Consider the following 25,247-nt stretch of genomic DNA (forward strand, 5'->3'; position numbering starts at 1 on the left):
TATTTTCTGTAGCGTAATTTTTTATATAGGTATATATAAATACTAATTGCTATCTAAAAAAAATAAATTAAAACCTCAAAGTTACCCCATATATCAAACATCCTAGTTATTGATTACGGCACCAAGAGAACGATCTGCACAATTAAGCATGAAATAGGTTCATGCTACGTCAGCTACGATATTAAATGGTGATGCAGCTCTGAGGTGAAACTGCGGATATATCTCATAATCGGAATAAAAATGAACGTTATTATTTCAAAGTCTTTTCCCCTTTTTGCTGTATATTAATTTTATAATTGATGATAGAGCCGTTTTTGTTATTATTTTACTATATTTAATAGAACTATGTGGTTTTTATGTATAGCTCTCTAAAAGGGACATGAGTTCAAATATGTCTAGCCGTTTTTATTATTGTATTAAATGTTTCAGTAAAAGTACAGTTTTTTAGCATAGCGAGTTAGGCAATGAAAATCTAATGCCAACCATTCCGTACCACTTCTCACCCGAATAAGAAAGATAGAAAAGAATTCAATGTAATCTTTTCTCCTAGTACATAATAAAACTCACAACCATCTCGTGTTTTTTTAATATCGATAAAAATATATTTTTAAAGCATTGTAGGAACATTTCAATTTTATATTTAAAATATTTAAAGTGATTCTATATTATATTCTTGGTCTTGTAGACTTTAAGACGTAGATAGAAAAAAATCTGTTTTGTATTCCCGAAGGAATCCTAAGAAATCCCTTCTTGGTGTTGGCTTGCACATCGTAACCTGCCTAGATGCCAAATTACAACTTTTTAAGTCCACCGGTATTGTGGACCCTACTATTATTAAAAATTTAATAACTACCCTATTATTAAAAATTTAATTATAAATACTAAAATAGTAAATAATAAATATTGAAACTTAAATAAAATGGCGGTATTTTAGTTCATTTAGAGGAATCTGTCTAGTAATTGATAATCCACGAATAAATTTACTTAATAAAAAATTTTGTATATCATTGTTAAAAAAATATTTTTATATAAAAATAATATTTTAAAATTTTAAATATAAATTAATTCAGATCAAGATGCAGATTATAATTAAGATTAAGATGGATTACAATAAATTTATTTAAACGAAAATATATTTTTTAATATAAAATTGAAGGTGGATTTAAATGTAATTTTAATTAGTTTGTTAAAATGATTAATAATTGAAATATGTACATATTGCCCGTCACTTTCATTTAAAAATTGAAATAAGTCGTAACAAAGTAGAGGTACTGGAAAGTGTTTCTAGAATGATCAAATTAGAGCTTGAATTCTGTAATCCCCTTACTAAAGGAAGAGTATTATATAATACAAGCGACCCGCACGATTACTTATTTACTGTTTGTTGCTGAATTGCTTTCGTGTTCCAATAGCATTATCATTTTTAAGACTCTATGCATCGAAATATAAAATTTCAGCTAATTCAATTAAACATTTATATTATAGCAATTTCATCGAGCGAAATACTTTATACTAATATAACTTTTTTATTTCAGATCGACTCAAATAAAACAAGAATTTAATGTTAAAGGAAATTTGCCAGAACATAATAGTGAAAACAGCCATTACTGAGATTAGCGTGCACAGACCAACAGACAATAATTTTAAAAATATAGATAATAGAATATAAGATATAGAGACCTTGAAAAAAATATGATAGTCATAATCCAAGTGAAGACCAAGTTTTATTGGGCGTGAAATGAGATTCTTTGAGGACAATGTCGATCCTGAATAAGAGATCCTCCGGATTAATGACTGACAAACAGTTGAAAATGACGTGCGATAATAGAATTTCTATCATAAAAGTTTATTGATATCTATCTATGTAATCGGTATTCAGGAAAGAAACCATTCTGAATAGTTTTTTTTTTCATTTATTTGACAAAGTTTTTCTTATATCTACGTATATATTTATACAACAATTGGATTTTGAGTATACCTTTTAAATCTGTATTAAATAGGAATAATATTTTTTTTTCATTACACCTCTTCTTCCTTATGAAAACTTAATTATTTTTTGTCTTTTTTAAATTTTAATTATTTTGTCTTTTTTTAATTTTCTTTTTTATTATACATTATTGTTACGTTATTTAAACACATATGGTTTATAGTGCAGGGTAATCAGAAAGTACCTGGCGTTATAAGCACTCTACTCTCTGCGCATTGAGTAATAGATTTAATACCGTTGCTTACTTTCTTAAATAATAATTACACGAGCAGGAATGAACCTACAATCATCGCGTCATACTGGCTCATTGTGCCACGATGGCTTAAATATAATAAAATATTATAAGCAGTTTAAGATATTGTACTGTTTTCTAGTTATTAATAATTTAAAAATGTTACCAATTTTAAGGAATTCGTACGGTATACTGTAATGTGGGCCCTGTAGCAGAATAACAGTTGCTATTGTCTAGAAAAAAAAGTTCTAACTTTATAGCCGAACAAAATTAAGCTAGCCTGTATTTCTAAAACTGTAACTGATAAGTAAAATGTTTATTCATTTCTTATTATTAATGTTGCTTTCTCTAATTTAAATAGAAATGACCCATTATATTCTCCCTTAGCAACGTATATCAACGTCTTACCCACCATTACGCCACTAATCGTATAGGATTCCGCTGATGACTTTAATTAATAGCCCACGCGTCCTTCCTCTGATCTTCTAAGACGACAGCACTAAATCTTGGGAGTGGATTTTATAATGCTTGCATGAAATTAATTAATGAATTCATATTAAATTTAAGATTTATAACATCTATCTAAATCTATTTTGAATTTATTTTTCGGGCCATAGATATTTTTTTCTCTTATGGTCCTTTATTAAAAACTTAATTTTTTATATGTCTACGGGCAATACCAGACCCGCTGAACAGAATTCATTGTTAATGATTTTTTTTTCTTTTTATAGTCTAGCATCATAACAACACTGCAATGTTTTAATGATTTAAAAATCCTATACGATTAGTGGCGTAATGGTGGGTAAGACGTTGATATACGTTGCTAAGGGAGAATATAATGGGTCGTAGCATAGTTGTTATGTGGCTTACAAAATGTACATACAGTCCGCGAGGTCTAAACTAAGCTTTACGTTTGTGTAAGTGTTCGAGGACTAAGCCAGTTTGTAGGTTCTGATTTTCGACTATTGAGAAAGAGATTTCGAGAAATGGTCTTATAGCTTTGCTCCAATGCTGGCCCTATCCTATATAAATAGTTCTACTACCTAATATAACATATCGATCAAATTTCATCATTCCAAGTCCAGTAGTTTCGTCTGTGCGCTGTCTGTTAGTAACTCGGTAACGGAAGAGTTTTCGAATATATTTTCTTTGAACAATGCCATCTTTCGTAAAACTAGCGTACCTCATGAACACTGAAAGTTAAGAACTTTTACTGAAACAGAAAAGCTCCGAAAATTAGCTTTTCTGTTTCAGCAAAAGTTCTTATTTCTGAGCATAGATGGCGCAGCAGTAATTTTGTTATTATAATTATTATTTTTACATTATTACATATCAATAGAATTTTAGTTACCATTATTTATTACCTGATATTTTATGAATATAAGAAAGATTACATATTTTTTTTATCGTTTTGAGTATGAATTAAAATGATCCGTAAATTTTGGAATTTGAAATTAAATTTAATTATTTAGCTTATATGTGAAAATATTTTTTAATACATTAATTTACTATTTAACCCTTCTAAAGAAAAAAAAAATATTTATATCGTAATTTAAATTCTGATAAGTTAAAGAATAAATTTAAAAAAACCATCTTAGTGATAAACAAATAGTGATGTAAACTATCATTATCACTTAATAAAACCTGATAAGATATCCAACACTAGAAGTTACTCAAAAATTCCTACATATTCATGTAGGAATTTTAAGTTTTAAGCTTTAAGTTTTAACTTTCATAATTAAAACTTAAAGCTTGCAACCATTCATACAAAGATTTTCCAAGGGCATATATAAACACTCGATACATTTCTCCATTCATAATTTCTCCTTCACCCATTGAGGATGCCGACCTTCTGTCAGGCATATTGATGGCCTTCGCACGCATGCGCAGGTTACACGCATGCGATCTACTACCACGCTGTGTACGACTCTAATAGCATAGATAGAATCTGTCAAGCTTAAATAATAAGTTTAGTTCATTTTTTATATATTAAATAGTTTAAATCCAACACAAAAACCAGTTAGTTGAGTGATTAAATTATAAGAAAGATTATAATAACAATTTGTACCAATTTTTTAACTAATTCTCAGTGTATTCTTTTCTGCATATTATTTGATAGGGTGTGTTAATATTTAAAAGGAATTTAAGTGGATCATCAACAGGTAGGTTTTATGTTTACTTTAAGTTTATAACCTTAAATGGTAGTCACTGTACGTGGGTGTTACTCCAGACGGTGTGCGTGGGAGAAGCGTAGACGGTGCATCGGTAAATAAAAAGGAATGCTGAAGGAATTTTGGATTAAAAGGTCATGGTTGTGATGGCGTTTAAATTTTACCTACTTTTTTAATAAGTTGTAAAAATGTTATTATCTATATAAAATATAAAATAAAATATATATTTTTTCTAAAAGTCATTGTAAATACCTACAAGAAATCATTAAGCAATATTCTGTTATTTTTTACAGAAATTGATCAAAAACATTATAGACGGAGCTTGGTAAACTATTTTTTATATCATTGATAACTGCTTTCCTTTGCCTAAATTCGATCAAACGACATGTTCATTATATATTGGAATAATTGTCGTCGTCGTATCTACATACATAACAACATTAAATAGGCCAGAAAATGGCTTATACAGAATATTAACAAATCACGCTATTTATTTATTTTTTTTCAGCTTCACGCTGTATCCCGTATATAGCAGAGAAGAGGGAAAACCTAGTGCTAGGACCGAGTGAACTCGAAAGAGGATCGAATCCACAACCGTCGCGTTACAGTAACACGCTTGTGGGCACAAGCGCCACAACTGGCCCCATATAATTTAAATATAATTACAATTTAAATATAACACGAAGTAATATTCTATTGTATTATGCCATAGTCATCTAAAATCAATATTGACAATTAAGTGCGCTTTTGGTTCGCCGCTCCTGTCCTACATTCGCTATACGATATACGATATGGGCAAATTGGAGGAGGCGAGGCGTTAAACGTCCTTGATGTTCTCGGAAAATTGAAAAGCTGAGAACGAAAATTACTTGTTGTTTGTATATTGAAATTTGATTTATTTCAATTTAATATAATTGAGGTGAGGGCAGGGTTACAAGTGTGTCATTGTGAACGAGACAGGTTGTGGTTTCGATTTCCACTCGAGGCAATGAAATTTCCTCGCTCAGGTGACGAGGTTAAGCGTAGCGTAGAGTCCTGTCGCTCAAAACACAATGTCTCCAGAATTCTGTGGAAAGTGGGGGACGGAAGTGTTTTAATAAGAACAAAGAATCTTAACACTAGGTCCCCTCTACTTATCCTGCTATGTGCTAGATACTGCGTAAAGCTAAAAAAAATGGACAAAGTTAAGAATTTTATAAAAAAATATACTATTTAATTAACTTTCTAAGCAGTTTAATGAGACTCTTTAAATAATATGAATATATATTTAAAAAGTTAAAGCAATGAAAAATTTTACGAATACTTGTAAAAGTTTTATATTTCAAAAGCTTGTACATTTTTTTATTGACGCCTATATAAATAAGGACAGGACAGAGAGGCCAGGACGGTTATAAGCCAACGTTGCAAAAGAAAATATATTATTTTTTATTTTTTTTCTGGAGACAAAACATTTTTTATAGTATCTTTGTTTCATAGAAATATTTCAAAAGTAATGATATCTTTTCAAGTGGCATATACGCGTAGCATACTCTCCCGTTATGATAAGAATTCGGTAGCGCAACGATACAATTAATTTTAACGACTTTTTTTATTTATCTCGGTTTTATATTAAATGAGAACGATACAAAATTCTTATATTTATTCAACTATACTTTACAATATATTAATCTTTTTTTACAGTACGGGCATTGCAGATTTGATTTCCTATAAAACATAACTAAGACCTCAAGAACTTTACATGTTATACAAAATAATAGGAATCTCCCACGCAAAAAGTATTATTAATATAACTGACATTTTATTTTTAACTTGAACGTTGGAAGTTATATATTTCAACTTCTCATAAAGATCGCCGTTTATAATTATGTTAATTATACAGGTGTAACGTGATCGACAGATCAAATGGATCAACCTATCAATTGCAACCTTATCCTATCCTATATCTTATAAAATAAAGTCGCTTTTCGTGTCTGTCTGTTGTTTCTAACTCTTCTTCTTCTAAACCACCCAACGGATTTTGATGCGGTTTTCACCATTAGGTCGAGTATTTTTCGTAGAAGGTTTATATATAGTTCATTATTTGTACATTCTTATGTAAATTAACATAAATACGATAAATATTTATAAAGTCCTACCCGTTGAGACACTTTCGCGCATGCGCTGCTTTAATGGTAAGTAATATATGAAAAAAATGTACTAGAGTATTGTTCCTCTTAATAAGATCTACAAAAAAGTCCGCGATGGCATATTCGTATCTTTTAAGAATAACGTGTAGTGATCATTTTTCTGTCTAAAAATAATAATTTCAATATATTTTTTATTGTGAGGGATATTTTTCCATAATGGTATTAATCCTTATCCTTTAAAATACTTTATTAAATTTCTACGTTAAACGAAGATAAAGTTTGCTTTTTACACAATTTCAAAATTGCGAATAGTTTTACAGAAAAACGCATTTAATTGTTGACACATTCCGCCGTTGACATATCAGCTGTATGTTACTCAAGTTTCACTTATTATATAAATAAGTATATTAGTTACGTTGGCCATTTAATGTAGATCAAAACTGTCTTTTACTGTTTTTCATTTTAATAAGTACTTTAGAAGTTGTTACAATATCAAAAAATCCTTGCTGCGAAAGCAAGCACTACGTGTCAGGCAGCCACGTAGTGCTTGCTTTTCATCAGGGACAGAATACCCTCTTTAGCATTAACCACAAGCTCGAAAAAAAACCCGCCTGCCTCTATAGCAACGAAGATTTAGATGCGTTTGCACGTATTGGATAATTGGAGTTCAATGTATTATTTCAGCGCGATATATTTGGTTTCATATTTTTTATAGTAATTATTAGTAGGTAGGTTTTTGTTTATAATTTTTTCCGTTTAACACTAGAAGCGCCGCCGTCCCATTTTTGACCCAAACGCAAGGTTGATTGTATATAACTTTTTTATTTGTTATTTTATGTAGATGATTTTTTTTTACTATTACCAATTTTACACCTATATTTAATTAAAAATATAAATAATTTTATAGCAGTCATACTTTTTGAAAAAAAATGAGATATACCTAGAACTGCCGCTGGGTCATTTTTGTCCCGCCATTATTATTTTATTATTTGAGGGTATAATTTGACATATTTTCATGCCTCGGGGACGAGGTGGAGGGGAAAGGGCAATGCGGGGGCGGAAAAAAATTGAATAGTAGGTTTAGCAGTCAATGCCTAAGTTTTTAGGGTTCTGTAGCTTTTAAGGAAATAAAAACCCGTATAAGATCATTTTTTTGTCCATCCGTCTGTCTGTGCCTTTATCTCAGGAATGCTTGGAGAAATCGAGTTGATATTCATATGAGTATATGAATATCAACTATATGACGATCTACAGTCTCTTGATTTCCTGAAAAAGCGCCCTTAAAAAAAGATATGACCATTTATATAGTAAAAAACATGTATTTTGACACTATAAAGGGAATCAAATTAATAAGGTACTTTCAGTTAACTTAGAATTATGAAATTTGGCAGCTAGCATCTACGTGTAGTACTAGTATAGGAAAAAATCTGAAAACTATACATTTATGCATAAATCTTAAAAAATAATAGCCTTAAAAGTGGGGTAAAATTGGTGTCAACACTAAATTTTGCCGCTAGTCCAAGTGAGGTATCAGATGAAAGGATGACTAAGCTAGGCTTGAATTTTAGGAAAACACTTGATACCAAATGTGGGCAATTGTAGGGTAGGTAGAGGGAACCTGGGAACCTAGTGCTGCACTGCACTCCGATGGCATTTTCCGCCGAATTCTGGAGGCATTACCACGCAATGTTATAAATCATCTGTGATGTATCACTGATGAAGAATATATTAATGCATTACTTGGCCTAATAATAATATTAACTAATTTCAATAACTTATAATTTTGTAAGAGTTATTCAGTTAGTTGTCACGACCTTAGAACGTATTAGAAATATTTGATTCTTTCTTTGTGTTTTGTTTTTTGGTACTTTTATGTTTGTTAAAGAATAAGAATTGATTATTAAATATGGTCTACATATTTTACGAATTATTTTAATAATATTTTTTTGTATTATACCAAAAATCTACATAATAAGTAGAATGGGACAAATTTGTCACGACGGCGGTTCAAGGGGGGTATCAATCTTCGGCACTTCTAGTGTTAAAAATTGTCATTTAACTATCTAAAAATAATCATTTAAATATATTTCAATAAGTACTTGAAAAGATTAGTAGCACAGATTTAACTAAAAAATCCTTGCTGTGTAAAACAATTGGAAAATCTTTATTGAAACTACGAAAATGCGGGTTGCATTAGGGTTTAATTAATTTTCACATTATCTTAAGTGCTTTGCAAACATACATTATATGAATATACTACTGGAACTATCCAGTAGTAAAAGCGGGCGAAGCCGCAAGAGGGTCGCTAGTATAAATATAAGATATTCTTCCACACCACTCCAAATCGCTAAACATCTGCCGGCCTGCTGATATACATGGGGTTGCAATGGATAAGTACTAAGGTTCCATACCCTTAGATAACCGTTGCTCCGTTGATCACGTTACATCCTGTACATATTTAGATACTTTAACAAAATGCTTAGAGGCTGTCGGGTCGTAGTAGATCAGTATCTCACTGTAAACGGGTAACTGTACGTACAGCTGTAAGTGGCGGAAAATACTGCATTTTGCCGTCTTAAATTTTTTACTTCCTCAAGTGGGAATTGAACCCATAACCGTAGCGCCTCTTATACCTATGCCGATGACCTCGATTCCGACTCAGAAGAATAAATTGTTTTCATATTACCGCTTTGACGAAAAAAACCACGGCGTTGAGTACCATTAAGTGAGAATATTAAGGGGTTGTTTTTCTTTATAATTATAATATTATAATTTAATATATTTTATAATTATACATTCTAATTAAGTAATCTCTTTATAGCTATATGGTTTGGTGGTAGAAAATTAAGCAAATATTGTAATTACATAATCTCTTTTAATAATTGCTCTCTTTTGGTATTTGGGGTTACGTATCTTATCATTAATTTAGGTTTTTATATGTTTTTTTATTTTCTTGACTTAAAATAGCGTTAGTGATGGATTACTTACAAGGGATTCCAATGGATGCGGGGATTGTGTAAGTTCAAAATGTTTTCTAATCAATATAATTATTTGTTAATGAAAAGGGTATAAAATAAATAACCAACTCTGCTTAGACAAAAAGGTACCGTAAGATCACCCCTCCTAAAGTGTGTTTTTTTTAAATAAGCATAAAATAGCAAACAGACTATAATGTTTAGGTTTTATGGGGTGAGGCTGAAATTATCAACAAAAAATATATTTCTCCTTATGTCAAATTTGTAGATAATAAAAAAATGGAAAATCCATGGATTAATTATTTTTATACATATTTTAGTTTATTTCATAGTATTTCATTTCACTTGGACCAAGTGCCATTTCATTTTCGCGACAGCGGCACACAGCTTTCCCCATTTCCTATGCCAGTCGCTGTCGAGTACTCACTTTGAGAGGTCGTTCCTGACTAATTATAGAAGTTTGCAAAAAATATACCTAGATTTTGTTTAAAAAATAAAAATGGATATAACAATTACTAGGCATTTCAGTTTGGATGAAGTGAGTATTTTTTATTTTTTTACTTATTTTTTTTATAGTTTGTGATTTTTAAACGATTTTTTAATTATTGGCTTTTGCAGATAGTTCATTAATATTTTATGACATTGTAGGTTCGATTTCCACGTGATAGTTATATTTATCATAATAAAAAGTATCAATATGCTCTAAAATCTACCAATATTTTCCACTTTACGCATTTAGCAGGGTAGGCTGATGGAATGTGGAAAAGTGCTCAGACAGTCCAATCTCCGCCTTCAATTTTCGAGACATTACGTGTTGAATTAGGAAACTCAACGTCGCGCTTTGCATTGTCAGCAGGTTGAAGAGAATAATTAATTTCCCTGAATCGGAATATCGAACCCAGGGCTGCCACGTTCACAGTCAAACGTTGAGCCGCTATGCCATGACGGCCTCTGAAACTGAAATCATTTTATACTGCAAAATTTGCAATGCTAAAGTAGTTACATTTAATTTTAATATGAATGTAGGTAACAGCTTTGTAGAGCAGTCAAACGACGTTCCGACATCCAATTACTGGTACAATAGTGCCTGTATATTTCGTTCGACACTGTCCATTCAAAAATTGTTTTTTTATATTTTTTTATATATGAAACTGTTTTACTATTATTTATATTTTGTTTTTTTCTTTTTTATTCGATATTTTGCTATCAACGAGTGAATTTTTTTAAGAATATGAAATAATAGTAGTGTTTATTTTTTTATTTTCTTACTCTATTATATGACAAGGAGCAAATAGGAACTTTATTATATAATTATTATATTTGTTTTGTTTTCCACTTTTCGTTCATGTAGAAACATTGAGACTAAAAAAATATTCTGTATAGAACTCAAAACCAAATATATCATTTGTATAATTTAAGTAAAAGCTGTTGAAAGTCATAAGCAATACTAATTTCCACCACTGCCCCAACAAGCAATGTTTAGAAAATGTGTCGAAAATTGAATAACGGAGTGTCATAGCACTAGGCTCCTTCGTCCTGTTCTCGTAAAGTGTAACAAAGCGTAGAATTAAAAATAATGAAGAGTCTTTTAATCATCAGTAAAACAAAAGAACGAAATTATTAACCAGCACGATTCGAAAAGCATGAACAACGCTTCGATATTGTTTAAGGCTTTAATCGTAACACAAAGAGGAAATAAAATGGATAGTGAAAGAAATACTTTGTATAATACATGATAAATGAAAAGGTCAAAATATAAAAATGTTGCCATAATTTTCACGTATCATATGTATTTTTCAGCCTTATGCTGTATCCCGCATATAGCAACTGCACCCCGATTGCGTCTAGCATATATAATTTTAGCTATATTGATAAAAATAATACCCATATGTATTATATTTCATTTAAAGAACACATGTTATCACGTTAAATCAAAAATAATAATAAAATTTTTTTTTCCTATATTTATAGTTAACACTGTTGGTATTTAACAAGTAGCACATTGCCTTATCTAGCCTATGTCTTAGAATATAACTATTGATTCTACAAGTCCAAGAATAGTGTCGAAAGCCAGGGGCAACATTGATATCTTTAAATAAGTCAAAGTCAATTATTTTTTTTAAAACTAGGGACTAGCTTGCTGCTCTGCCCGCTTGAACTATTTTATTATTTATTTACTAATTTGAATTGAATAACTTTCGTTTTCTAATAACATTATCATTTTAAATATGTAGCGAAAGTAATATAGTAATTTCTTTAACACTAAATGTTTAACTAATTTTACCAAAATACAATTATGAAAACTGCATTGAAATTGATTTAGTCATTGGCATTGAAATTGGTTTCTGAGATTACAGCGCACAAACGGACAGACAAAAAGACTTGAATGTCTTCCATACATTTGTACTTAAAGGAAATTTCAAAAATATATTTTGTTTTAGTCGTCAATGAGAAGCGGAGCGCTAGTTGCAATGGAGGCGGAGCCTGACCTCAGCACATTCGAGAATAAATCAGGACTCGCTGAGGATATGAAGTTCCTTGCGTCAATGCCGGAACTATGTGATGTCACTTTCCTAGTTGGAGATACTAGGGAACCAGTGTGTGCTGTCAAAGCTGTTTTAGCAGCTAGGAGCAGGTATGTTGATAACAATAATTAACTGTTTAACTTATTTATTTACATCAGGCAAAAATTTTGAACATCTAATGATGAACGATAACCAAAACTATCTAGAATAGACTTTATATGTTTTTTTACTTTACGCCTCTTTTACTTCTTTGAGGTACCTATACTATGAGAATTTTGTGGTTAAACACTTTTTTCTACTTCCTGTCTATTCTGGAAATAATGGCCAAAAGCCACCAATCCTCCAACTAGGGATTTTTTAATCCAGCTTTTAATTCATCACTTGGAGCTAAGCTTCCTTTACGTAACTTATTGAGTGTAGTAAACAAATGAATGTACGTAACTGACATTATTTCTCAGTAGTAAGACGAAATCGTTTTAGGTAATAAATATAATAGAGACGTTACGTAATCGCTTTTTTAATACCGAATAAAAAATAATTCTGTTCTACAATATTTGACATATTTTACTCATTCCCAAAATTTTGTTATAACTATAGCTTTATATAGTAAAGCTTTGTTTATATTTATATATCACACTCATAAACTTCATACCTCGACCTACATCTCATAATACTTAAAACGTTATCGCATACAACAGACCAGGTAACAGACCAGGAAAATTAAAATGTTTTTCACATGTGGAAAAGTACTAGTAATTCGCCTACGCTTCGAGAGTAAAGAGTTCATAATATCTAGAACATTTCAACGCCTTTTACTCGAGTGTTTAAAGGTTAAACATTTTAAGATACGTTCAAACGTTTTCCTTTGAACGCGGATTTATATTTGCTTCACTTTGTGTTTTACCTGTGAATATAGGTAGTATAGTATAATTTAGATTTTCCTTTCTCAGTACACATGGTTAAGTATAATGTACATATTTATATAGGTTTATATGATTTTTCATACCATAAAAGATTTTTAATTTTGCTATTGGCATTATAGCGAAAATCACGAAATTCAAACACCTTAAAGGTGATGCTTTTCTTGTAATGTCTTATAAGTTGAGATTTTTCAGAGTTTTTCAAAAAATGCTCTATCAAGCACCGAGTCCTCAAAGAAAGAAGGAACCGGCTCCACGAGAGAATAAATTAAGACTGTTCTTGAAGAGATCATCTGAACCTCTGCTAAATCTTCAAAACGCCGCCCAACAGGTAAAGTTTAAGTAATCAGTTAATTCAAATGAACATTCATCTACATGTTAAGATAAACTAATATCATGTTTCAATTTATACCAAAAGCATTCGCCTACAAAATTGGGTATACACCCGATATATTATGAATTACGCGTCAATGATTTATAGGAGCACATAAATTTGAGAAGGATATACTCGTATAGTGTCTCCTTGCCTAGCAATAAAATACATACGTCCAAAAGTAGGGTATCCCTGAAAAATATAGGTATACCTAAAAAATATATTAAAAATTTATTTATATTAAAACTTATACCAAACTATACAGAACTAAAATAATTTAATTTATCTTATACATTCATTCAGTCATTGTTGTTTTGAAATCGCCAATTTCCTAGATAACATCTCTTTTCCATTGGTTTCTGGATCTGGACATCTCTTGCTTAAGCTAATTCTGTAAGAGATTTAAAATTTTAACTAGTTCTATTTTCATCATGTGCAATGCAGAGATCAACTTTCGCGCAGCAATTGGCCCCAATTCAAGAGGTAAATCAAAATTGACGGTGTTGTAGGAGAAGTTTTTACATCTGTTAATAATAATTTGTACATTTTACACACTAGCGTAGTACATATTGATAAAAAACTATTTGAAATTGTTATATATTTTGAGTATATTACTTTAATGCTGCATGATTATTGTGGTTTTAGTTCTTAAATGTAACCCTGTATATGATAAAACAGGTTATTTAATATTTTTTAATTTTTAAATGGTTATTTTTTTTAATAGATCATTTTAAATTGTAAATTTCAATAATTATAATTTTAATATTTAGCACTCGTAGCATGTAATTAAATTTTGGTGCTTAATTTATAATTTCAGCACAAAAATTGTCATACTATTGAAAATTACACGCTTTATAAATACTTCGACTTGATGTTGATAATGAAATATGAAATTGTCACAGTTTATTGTTTTCTCTTATTCTATAAAGTGACCCTACAAATTTCCCATTTCAGCTTATTCATTGTACTATTGTATTATTTTAAAAATGTATATTTTTCATACTGTGCTTATTTATATTGTACATGTTTGTTATTTTACAATACAATATACACTCATAATTCTTACTACACATATTTTCAATTATTTTGTATAAAAATTATTTGGATTTTGTTGTATATTTTTATACATTTTCAAATTTATCATCAAATTTTTACCTCGAATATTGATTCCCAACTAATATTGTTTTAACATTTGTTGTAACAGCCTTCCTCCCAGCAGCATCAGACACTTATTATAGAAGAGTTTGAGCCTGATGTATTTCGTCAGCTTATCGAATACATCCATACAGGGTGTGTAACTCTGCAACCTAGAACTTTGCTTGGTAAGTAATTTATTATTTCCCGTTATGTAGATAAAAAGATGTTCAATAGAACGCAATCGTGGAATCAATTTGCTGAAGCAAATAAACGTAATATCAATTATTGGAATATTACAGGGGAGTGTTTACGAGAAACGGAAGTATTAATGGTAGGTGAAAGTTGTTGGCTTATGAATTTCAAATATGTGCTTAGAGACTGTGTTTTTTTATGTAGGTTTATAATATCATCGGCTTTGGGTAGTCACAGATTCATTTCAAGAAGGTTGTGGAAAATTCAATTGCCCTAACAATAAAAAATATGATCAATATAAAATTTGAAAATACGAATAATATTATTCTTTAAATTAATTATATTATCATTGACCCCTTTGATATAGTGACTGACCTCTTTAGTATATTTATTAACATATTTTTTTCATATCACAAAGAAATTTTTTGTTAAGTATTACGTATAAATTGGAAAAAATAATATGACATGAATTTTCCGAGTGTGCAAAGAGCTAGTTAGTTGCTAGCTAACTAAATTCAAAAGACTTTTACGCAGTTTCAAGCTCGGAAAAGTTCCTAATCAATGGATTCAAAGTTATAATAGAATGAAATGAAGTTTCCTAGCGTTTATTTTTATAAAACTTTAGACTGATTTGTTTCAAGTTAGTAATATAATTCAATGCAAATAAATATGTCTCTATTAATTATAGATCTTTTTTTAAATGCCTTGAATGCCTTTCATTGAAGAAATTCCTTTAATTGAAGTATCATTTGTGAATTATTATTTACATTAATTAATAAAAATATTTACATTTTTGATTTCACAAACCTCTCAAAAAGCCTTTTTTCGAATAAACTTTTACGGGATGTATTGATATGTCGCATCATGTCACTGAAAACAAAAGTCAGTTTCATCCACAAATAGAACCGCCAATGTATCAAACAAAGGTCATCATGCTACCAATGAGAAGGTTAATAGATAACAACCATGAAAAAAGATAACAGCCGTCACAGGACAAACTGATATCAAATTCAAATAAGTCCCATTTTTCTGGTATCTATCTAAAAATAAAATCAATATCAAATTTTCTTTTCGGCTTTCAACTTTAACAGTTTTAATCTAATTCCGTTTTCAGTCATTTCACAAGATAAAAAGAGAGATACAGATTCAATTTTATATTTAATGACAAGAGAGGGTGCGATAGGTATGGAACCTTTATAGTACAAACGAAATGATATTGCCTATATAATGTTTCCTAATAAAGATATTTTAAGCGTTAAACCCAAGGAATTCTCAATCGAAGTACGAACTTAATCTTTCTGAAGACCGATCGTTAAATGTAATGTTGATTTTGATGAAGGTGTAAACTCTGTTGGGTCGAATTCATTATAAGTTTAAGATTATAGTTTTCATCAGGCTTGCTTGTGGTCTTTGTGTTGCTGAGAGGTATAGCTTATGCCTGATTATACAAAATTCGAATTTGAATATTATAGTTAAAAATGTTTTAACAATTATTACTCAATATTTCCTTTGTTTGGGGAATACTAAAACTATCAAATTAAAGAGCTTGTAAAGAGCTACTAATTTCATCCTTTTTTATCTATTTTAGAGGTCAGCATATTTTTTATGACTAAGTGAGTGTTATTAGTCCACAAGTTTTATGCGAAAACAATGCGGCTCAATTGTGATCTTATGGTCTTATTTCTGATTTATTTAACAGAACCTTAGATTTAGAGCTTTGAACTAGAGCAACTAACACATTTATGTAAATAACACTTCAATAAGCAAATCTAATGACAGTTTTTTCTTTAGTATATCAGCTTCCTGCGTAGGCAGAGGGAACCTAGTGTTAGACACTCCGTTGTAAATATATATACCAATACCACTGAAATGACTTCAAAGTAACTAAATCAATAGTCCTACCAGTATAATCTAATATTGTAAATAGTCGGTCTAGGTACACCTATAAATCCGATACCAACGTACATCAGAGACGAAATTCATTTAGCTTGCAACGTATTGGATTATCTAACTTCGTTAGCACTTAGGCAGATTAAATGCTCGAACTAAGCAAGATCGATTAGGGACGAAATTGTTTGATGTCGAGATGCTGGGTTACACTGGTACCTAGGATGCGTGTAATGATGTAAAATGCTATATTTATCTTGAACTAGTGGACCCGGACGCGGCTACGCCTGCTTGATTCATTTCGAATCAGTGACATCTCTTTAATTATTTATTAGAATGTTATACAATAAACTATAATTTCAATCTAGATGAAATGCTCAAAAGTGACTATTATATTTATTTTCATAAGGATGAATATCAAAATGTCGCGGTCAAACGGTCGCGTAGCGACTCGACGGTTGTTATTAAGATGGCAGAATAAATTGCATGTCAAATTAGAAACTACTTTAAAATATATTAGTATATATGTGTAATGTAATGTTATATAAGCCTATAGCACTTCTGAAGAATGCAGTTTTCATACAAAACAAAAACAAAGTAAATCGGACCAGTAGATCCAGAGATCTTAGCGTTCAAACAAACAAACAAACTCTTCCGCTTTATTATATTAGTACTAGTGGACCCGAACGCGGCTACGCCCGCTTGAAGTATACGAATATTTATTAAATATATTTATGAAATTATTTTCAGTTTTCAATAGAGAGATGCGTTAAGTAAGCTCATTTTGGGTGACGTTTTCTAACAACAAACTTTGCAAATCGTTGCTTAGCAACGACGGTTGTTATTAACATGGCGGAATAAATTGCCTGTCAAATTAATAAGTGTTTTAATATATTGGTATATATCGAAAATAATACAAATATGAGAAAAAAAAATATCCTATGTTCATCCCGAGACCCTCAAGCACCTCTTGAGGGTCTCGGGATGAACATAGGATATTTTTTTCCACCTTATGAGTATTTTATCACAATTAAATTAGCGGATTGGCCCTGATTGCGTAAAAGACAGACAGACAGACAGACAGACAGACAGAGTTACTTTCGAATTTATAATATAGGTATGGATAGATATGCACGCTTAGATAACTTCATGGAATAGAAAATGTAAAGTTTAGCTAACTTTGAGCCTGTCTTGATGCGGTGGCACGACTATCAACGGAACGGTTGTGGGTTCGATTCACACTATATGGAATGAAATATTTTAATATTTTTATTTGTTTGTTCTGCTATTCAACATGCAATGGCTCAAGATTTCGGTGGAAAGTCTTTGAATGAGGAACGGAATGTTTTAACACTAAGTTCCCAGGTGTTCTCTTTCTACCCTGATATGTGTGAGGTACAGTGAGAAGATAAATAAAAATAATACTAATGACAATTATCTACTTTCTGCCAATTTTTTTTACCTAGCGCTGATTAGGAATTCTTTTATCAAATAATCCGAATAAAATAAACCAAGAAACTATATTCAGAAGAAAGGTAAGCTTTAATTAATATTATAAAGGATTCCGTTAAGCCGCACAAATGTCTATAACAATTTCATTTTATCAGTGAAAGATAATATTTTATTACAAATTCGCCCGTTTATGATATTCTATCAGATAAGGGGAAAAAAATTATTAACTTCGTTAATTGGATTCTCGAGTTTCATCGGATATTAAATATATAATAGATAAAATTTAATATTATATTTAATAACCATCGTCGTGACTAAATTTGCTTTTAATTTATGAATACGTTTAGCAATTTACTTTAAGATTAAAAATATATATAATATATACTTGTATATCTTAATATTTTTTCAGCTTCACGTTTTAGATAGTTAGATAGTGTAGATGAATCTCCAATTTCAAGATATTTCTTGTAGAGTGAATGAAAATCGCATTTGTCTTGGCAGAGCGGTGAAATTCTATTCTATAAGTTAATTATAAAGTGGATTTGGAATTCTTATGGCTTCGACAAGCATAATCCTAGTGCTCCATGACATGTTTATTTTACTATTACTGGTATATTTAAAAATAAAATAGACGGCATAGGTTTTAATAAGGTACTTTAGTCGGTCGTGTAAATATTTTTTTTGGCATTTTTCATTACATACGTCATCAGCGTCAATTGAATATTATTTTCCCGACACTTAAAATACTCAGTTCTGGATTTTCAGTCTGAATTCAAGGCTGTATGTGTAAAGTCAATGCCATCATTGTCCTGTCAAGGGCGGGAAATAAAAATTATTTAAATATTAAATAAAACTACGTCCAACCGTGTCACAATGACCTTAATATTTTAAAATTTAATTAGCTTCACGCTATATCCCGCACTCAGCAGGATAGGCAGAGGGAACATTCAATATTAGGTATTGAGACACTCCTTTCCCCACTTTCCACCGACTTCTGGAGGCATTCTGTTGAGTGGCAGAACTCTACAACACTAGAGCGGAGAAATGGAAATATAAGCGTAAATAAATATTTCATCTCCTCGAGTGGGGATCGAACCCATCGATCGGTATTACAGTCACACTTTGTGCGTCTGCGCCACGACTGGTCTTTCCTTTATATTTTACATAATAATTATAATACAATCTTGTAACAAACTAAATTGAAGGTACTTCGCCATATCGAGTTATGCAATAATGAATGCACTTACGTGGTCTCGTGCCTAATAAAGTTTAGCATTCCTTTCTACCGGCATCCTTTCTGAACTAATTACATCGCCGTAACTCAATTTACTTGCCGCTAAAGTTAGTTATAGTGGATGCATTTTTGCTTTAGAATTTTTCTACATTTCATTCTTTATAAGACTTATTTTATTATTACTTAAAAGATTTATTGATTTGTAATATTGAAGATTTATCTATTTTTAATGATTGTTATAAAATCTAATTACAACATACTCTTACATTCTAAGTCATTAACTATTATATTAACTTAATTTTTATATTAGTTAAAAAATAACGAAAGTTAATTTTTTTTCGAGATTCTACGTGGCAACTTTCTTCATTAGCATGGGAAGAAATAAAAACATTAAAATTTCATTTCCTCGAGTGAGAATCGATCCCACAACCTGTCGCGCTTACCCTGGCCTCACTTTAATCTCTTATTAAAATTTTTTAATCTTAATTTTCCAGGTGTAATGAATGCAGCTGACTACTACGGTTTGGATGAGCTACGTCGCGCGTGCGCCGGTTTTGTGCAATGCTGTATCACTGTTGATACTGTTTGCGCTCTTCTAGCATCCGCCGAAAGATATATACAGTATAAGTGTACTAAGTCTTTAGTGCAAAAGGTAATTTAAAGTTAAAATGTATTATAGCAGTGCTATTTAAAACGTCTGATTGTCCGTGAACCGTCACACGATGATTGTAGGTTCGAATCCCACTCGTATGGATTGCTTATATATGTATTTTGTACTACTACTACGATTTGAAGCTCAATATATACCTATTATTTATATTAATAATGATTAGAAAAATATATTTTTGTTTAGCTTACCGTTGTATCCACATCCCTCTACCTAAGAGGGAACCTGGGGGCACAGTGTTAAGAACCTCCGTTCCCATTTAGACACGTTCTCCACTTTCCATCGAATTCTGGAGGTGCCAATCACATACTTGTGCCCCTATGCTGCGGTTGGCCTCACTGGCAATATAAATGGAGTACTTTTATTATTTCATTTATTGCAGGGTCGCGCGTGCTTATTTTATTTTATAACTTGTTATCATTAAAACATGCTATTATGAACTTAATATAACTTATTTTACATTTTAAATTATTGAATTAATTTTGTATCATATAGCTGAACGATATAAATGAAATTCCAAATGCGTGTGAAATGTATCGAAATCTAATTACAATAAACTCAGTATTAAGTATTCGTTCGCTGTTTATGGAAATTTTCAATTTATATGAAAATTTTGAGTTGTTAACCATTTATAGAATATACCACTAATAATTAATAAATTTAGGAATAATTTTTATATGCTTATGTCCATCGTGACACACAAGCGTGCTAACTTAGTAAAGGCGACGGGTGTCGGTTCGATTCTGAATTGGGGGAACGAAATTTTTAATATTTTCATTTCCTCAATTTGGTAATGAGGTAAAGCGTGGCGTAGAGTTCCACCACTCAACTCACAATAGATTTGAATAAAAAATATTGAAGTCGTTGATTATTTTTCTTTTTTAGGTTCTGGAGTTTGTAGACGAGCATGGCAATGAAGTTCTAAATCTGGGTTCATTTACTTTATTGCCTCAACATGTCGTAAGACTCATATTAGCTCGAGACGAACTTCGTGCTGATGAGTTTACTAAGTTTCAGGTAAGGAGGGATATATTTTATGAAGTTTAAAACGAAATTTCTTAGAGACATTCCAAACTACACTAAATTACTTTGGAAATAAGAAGATGAAAGTAATATAACTTTAAAGTGGCTACAAAATAACGTTGCTATTGGTAGACGGGTGGGACATATCTATTTTTTTTAAGCTTCACGGTGTATCCCGCACATATCAGAATAGGCGGAGGAAACCTAGGGAACCTAATGCCAAGACACTCCGTTCCCATGAAGACGCTTTCGTTTCATATTTTTGATTAGTATATTATTTATTTATTTTAGCGGGAAAATAATTTAATAATATTTATAATAGTTACTGAATATTAATTACAGGCTGCTTTGATGTGGAGTAAGAAGTGTTGCGATACTAATCAAAACATATCTCTGAAGGATATAATTGGAAATTTCTTGGAATATATCCAATTTCATAAGATTCCTGCCAACGTATTGATGAGAGAGGTACATCCTCTGGGATTGGTGCCATATTCTATTATCATGAACGCATTGGCTTATCAGGTTCGTAGCGCTTAGTTGCTTGTTTTTTTAGTTATTAAGTTTAATATATGGAATTATCACACTATCAGAACTTTTTTTGGTTTTGTTATTAATGAATTTGTAGTAAAATTTGTAAAAATCAAAAATGTTATCCACGTAGAATCAAAAAAGTTCATAAGCATCAATGAAATTCCAATTTACATATTATAAATCATATATAGTGGAGTGCTGAAAACACTATTGTTGCAGGCAGACCCGGCCAGCGTAGATCCAGGCAAGCTCTCTCCGGCGCGAATCCGGCGCGCTGGCCGCTCCATGTCTGTCCAATCCTCGCTTGACCCCTACGGCTCTAACACTACTCTCTCCTCGACCGGATCTAGCGATGGTCCATCATCAGACTCTCGGCACAACTAACGCGAGGGGAACATCCCCCGTCCCGCGCCTGATCCCGTCCCCGGACCTTCCACTGCACCTACCGCACCTATACCGGATAAGCCTCCTGAAAAACTCGGCCTTTTCTCCTCTATAAAGCGCGCTGCTAGTAAGAAGTTCGGTGATCGACGCTCTCCAACACCGAAAACACGTGAACCTCGTTCTAAATCGGATTCTATAAAACATGCAGCTCTGACGAGGCAGGTTTCTGAGACGGTGGCAGCGTCTGGAGATCCCACTTTTGAACGCTGTAGACCTAGAAAACGTGATAGTGAAACTGAATTTCCAGTAAGAAAGTCCGCTTCAGAGATATCGGAGAGCTTTCCTTTCGTTCGCAGAGCACTAGCGGAAATTGAAAATGGTCTTAATTATTTTAGAAGATCCATAACTTCGGATAACACTGAACCCAGAGTGGTAATACAAAGGCCTGAACCAGTCGTAGTAGTGGCGGCTGCCGAAGATGATCCACCTGAATCATCTCCACCACCATTGAGTTTGAAAGAACGGCGAGGCTCTCGTGGGTCACCTTGCGCGAATCTTCCGCCATTAATGATACCAAACGTAACTCCAGAACCTTCCCCTGGACACTTATCTCCAAGTCGAATTTCTCCTCAACGACCAAAGGAACCATCATCAGCACCAGTAATAGGAAATCCTCCAAAACGAACTCGAACACGTTCGGAAATGCATCCAGATCCTCCACCGCGATCTCCAGAAACCCCTCGTCCTGCTTCTGTATCTCCGAAGCATACATTTGCTTTCAAAATTGTTTTGAAAAAAGTGGAAAGCACTCCAAACACATCCTTTGATAGACCAGAACAATGAGAGTACCTCCTCTAAGCGCGGCCGAAGCCCGGTGATGGAGTACTCGAGGAAAATGCGCGCTTTTCTCCAAATTCTAGTAAAGCTAGCTTAGTTTAGTTAGGCATGGAAGATACCATGAACAAAATGTTTTTCACGCTAGGCTGCAATCGAAACAACTTTCTAATCTTATGAAACTTAAGGGCAGGTCCTTTTGAAATTAAAATGTATTGTTGATATGATAAAATGTACTAATTAATGTTTCTTTCTTGAATATTTTAAATGGCATTACTAATGACATTCATAATATAGATTGATTATAGTTGTTAAATAGCAAACGATTATTTACTTCGTTTTAAATGGATAGTGTGGAGAGTAGATGCAAATTTTATTAATGATGTTGATATAATGAATAAAACAGCGTTAATCCAATGTTCCAAAAAAATTTTTGAAAATTTTCCAATTAATTGGAAATAACGAATAACGAATTGGAAAATTAACAAAATATGTGGTCCGTTTTTGTTGTACGTTTCTTCAATGCATCTGCTCACCTAATATAATCTAAAAAATTGTGAATGACATTAAGTACATGTATACTTTAGTGTGGTCATTTATAAGGTTGATGTTGTTACAAAGTTAGCTGTAAGTGATGTTTTCGATTCTATCGTATACAAAATGATATATTTTGTACGATAGTGGATTATTTGATATTGAATGTGCCTGTTTCACAGATCTGTTCTTAATCCCTCACAAAGACTTGTCCTAACATTAGTTCTTTCTAGTCATAAAGTAATTTTATACCAATGATTGGTCGTATTAAGTGTATTTTTGATGTTATACAAGTGTCTGATGTTAAAATATTTTTATAAGCTGTATATAAAATACAAATTGGTGGGAGTATGTGCTTCACATATGTATTTTCACAATTCTTCGAGAATATTCATATAGGCTTGATTTAATATTTCAGCAATGAAAAATTCAATGTTAATCGTATATCTTTTAATATTCATACATCCCAAAATGTTACCGGTATAACAATTTGGAGGTTATATCCGTACTCTTACAGTAGCACCTAATAAATCTCTTGATCAATAATTGTTTAGTCCACCGTTTGGAAGTAATAGTCTTTATTTTGATTATTTTAGTATTTTGTTTTATTCTTTCCTGATAGTATTGAAATAAGAAACTGTCGTAAATTCAGAAAGTTTTTATTTAAGAAATTGACGTCCTATTATAAGAGAGACATAGAATAAATGAAAATTTACATTAGATACTATGTTAAAAAAGTTAAATATTATACAAATATTGCAAATCATTTTTTACTTTTTTGTATACTTTTGGTATTATATTTTGTTCTATTATTAAATTTCAATACAATGTTTACTGTCCTTAGTTTTTAAGGAAGTCCATTCAAGTCCATGTTAACCAATTTTTATATAAGTCTGCAAAATTTCACTATTACTATTATGTATTATTATATTAATCTAATCATAATTTATTATATTAAGAATTTTGATAATTTTTGTGCAATGTTGTTTAAAGTTATGCAAGTCCATAAACGAAATAGCCCAAACTTTTTTCATATACGGATTTGTAGATGTTAATAAATAACGTATGTATAATGTTAATGCATGTGTTGGTGTCTTGACTGGATTATTCTAAAGTAACTGTATGAATTATTGTTTTTTTTTCTAACTATATTATGTAAATAAAGTATTAAAAAGCGGTTATTTTAGTGTGTTATTTTATAAAATTTTGGACTAAAATTCTGCTTAGTCCAAATGACAATAACTAAATTTTATGTAAGATGCATTCTAATATAGCCTTCCTCGATAAACTGACTATTCCACACAAAATATTTTTTTAATTCGAACTATTAATTATTCAGCTGTATAGCGACATGGCGCTGTTGAAAAGTAACTGACTGTATAGTTTATGTTCATGGGTTCGATTCCCACTAAGGAACATATTTATATTTAAGTTTAAGTTTTCTGTCTGACTGTTAAAATTAACCCATCTATATAATTAATCATAATTCAGAAGTGAAAGGTGCATTGACCTATATGATGTAGGAAATAAGTGGCTACTCAAAAACATTAGAAAGAAGCGAAAACAACTATATTATTTATATTTTAAACTTTATTACATGAACAATACGTTTTTTTAGGAACAATAAATATCATATGGACTTACATATAAATAACTTTTCATAAGTTATTCTATATAAGTTATCATAAAAATGCACTGATATGGCACCATTATTCAAAAATTCATATAAAACTATAAATCAATAACGTAACAGCGACATTACACAGTTTTCCACTCCACGGTTGAAGCAATTTTATGTATATTTTACTCTGTAAACAAGTTAGCAACGACAAGGTAACTCTTTTTATATTAATATTTACGAGTACGTCATTGAAAAGAGATACAGATAGAATAAAATATATTAAAGAAAATTAGAAAATTATTATTATGCAGGTCTAACTGAAAAAAGGCTTTTTTGGAAGTTTTTTGCACGCATTTATTTATTAGTAGACCGACTGATACTAAGTAACAAACACAAATCAGCTTCACGCTGTATCCCGCACACAGCAGGGTAGGCAGAG

The 25,247-nt window shown here is 31.2% G+C and overlaps 1 protein-coding gene across 5 annotated transcripts; it reads left to right on the plus strand.

The window, feature by feature from the left end:
• Nucleotides 1-4,135: 4,135 nt before the first annotated feature.
• Nucleotides 4,136-24,368, plus strand: gprs (speckle type BTB/POZ protein). 5 transcript variants are annotated; one of them, XM_085195037.1, is made up of 9 exons: nt 4,136-4,381; nt 11,933-12,126; nt 13,132-13,267; nt 13,754-13,792; nt 14,514-14,631; nt 19,706-19,863; nt 20,764-20,895; nt 21,244-21,426; nt 21,655-24,368. In XM_085195037.1, exons 2-9 carry the CDS (start codon nt 11,939-11,941, stop codon nt 21,817-21,819), a joined length of 1,119 nt encoding a protein of 372 aa, XP_085051163.1. In that variant the 5' UTR covers nt 4,136-4,381; nt 11,933-11,938; the 3' UTR covers nt 21,820-24,368. The 5 variants fall into 5 exon arrangements, with proteins under 5 accessions (XP_085051163.1, XP_085051161.1, XP_085051164.1 ...); XM_085195035.1 differs by lacking the exon at nt 4,136-4,381 and adding an exon at nt 9,887-10,029; XM_085195038.1 differs by lacking the exon at nt 4,136-4,381 and adding an exon at nt 9,887-10,029 and having other exon boundaries at nt 21,659-21,826.
• The last annotated feature ends 879 nt before the right edge of the window (nt 24,369-25,247 follow it).

This window comes from Heliconius melpomene, chromosome 12 (genome assembly GCF_056956725.1).
Source record: "Heliconius melpomene rosina isolate 202511_hmr_F chromosome 12, ASM5695672v1, whole genome shotgun sequence".
In the NCBI taxonomy this organism is placed as follows: domain Eukaryota; kingdom Metazoa; phylum Arthropoda; class Insecta; order Lepidoptera; family Nymphalidae; genus Heliconius; species Heliconius melpomene.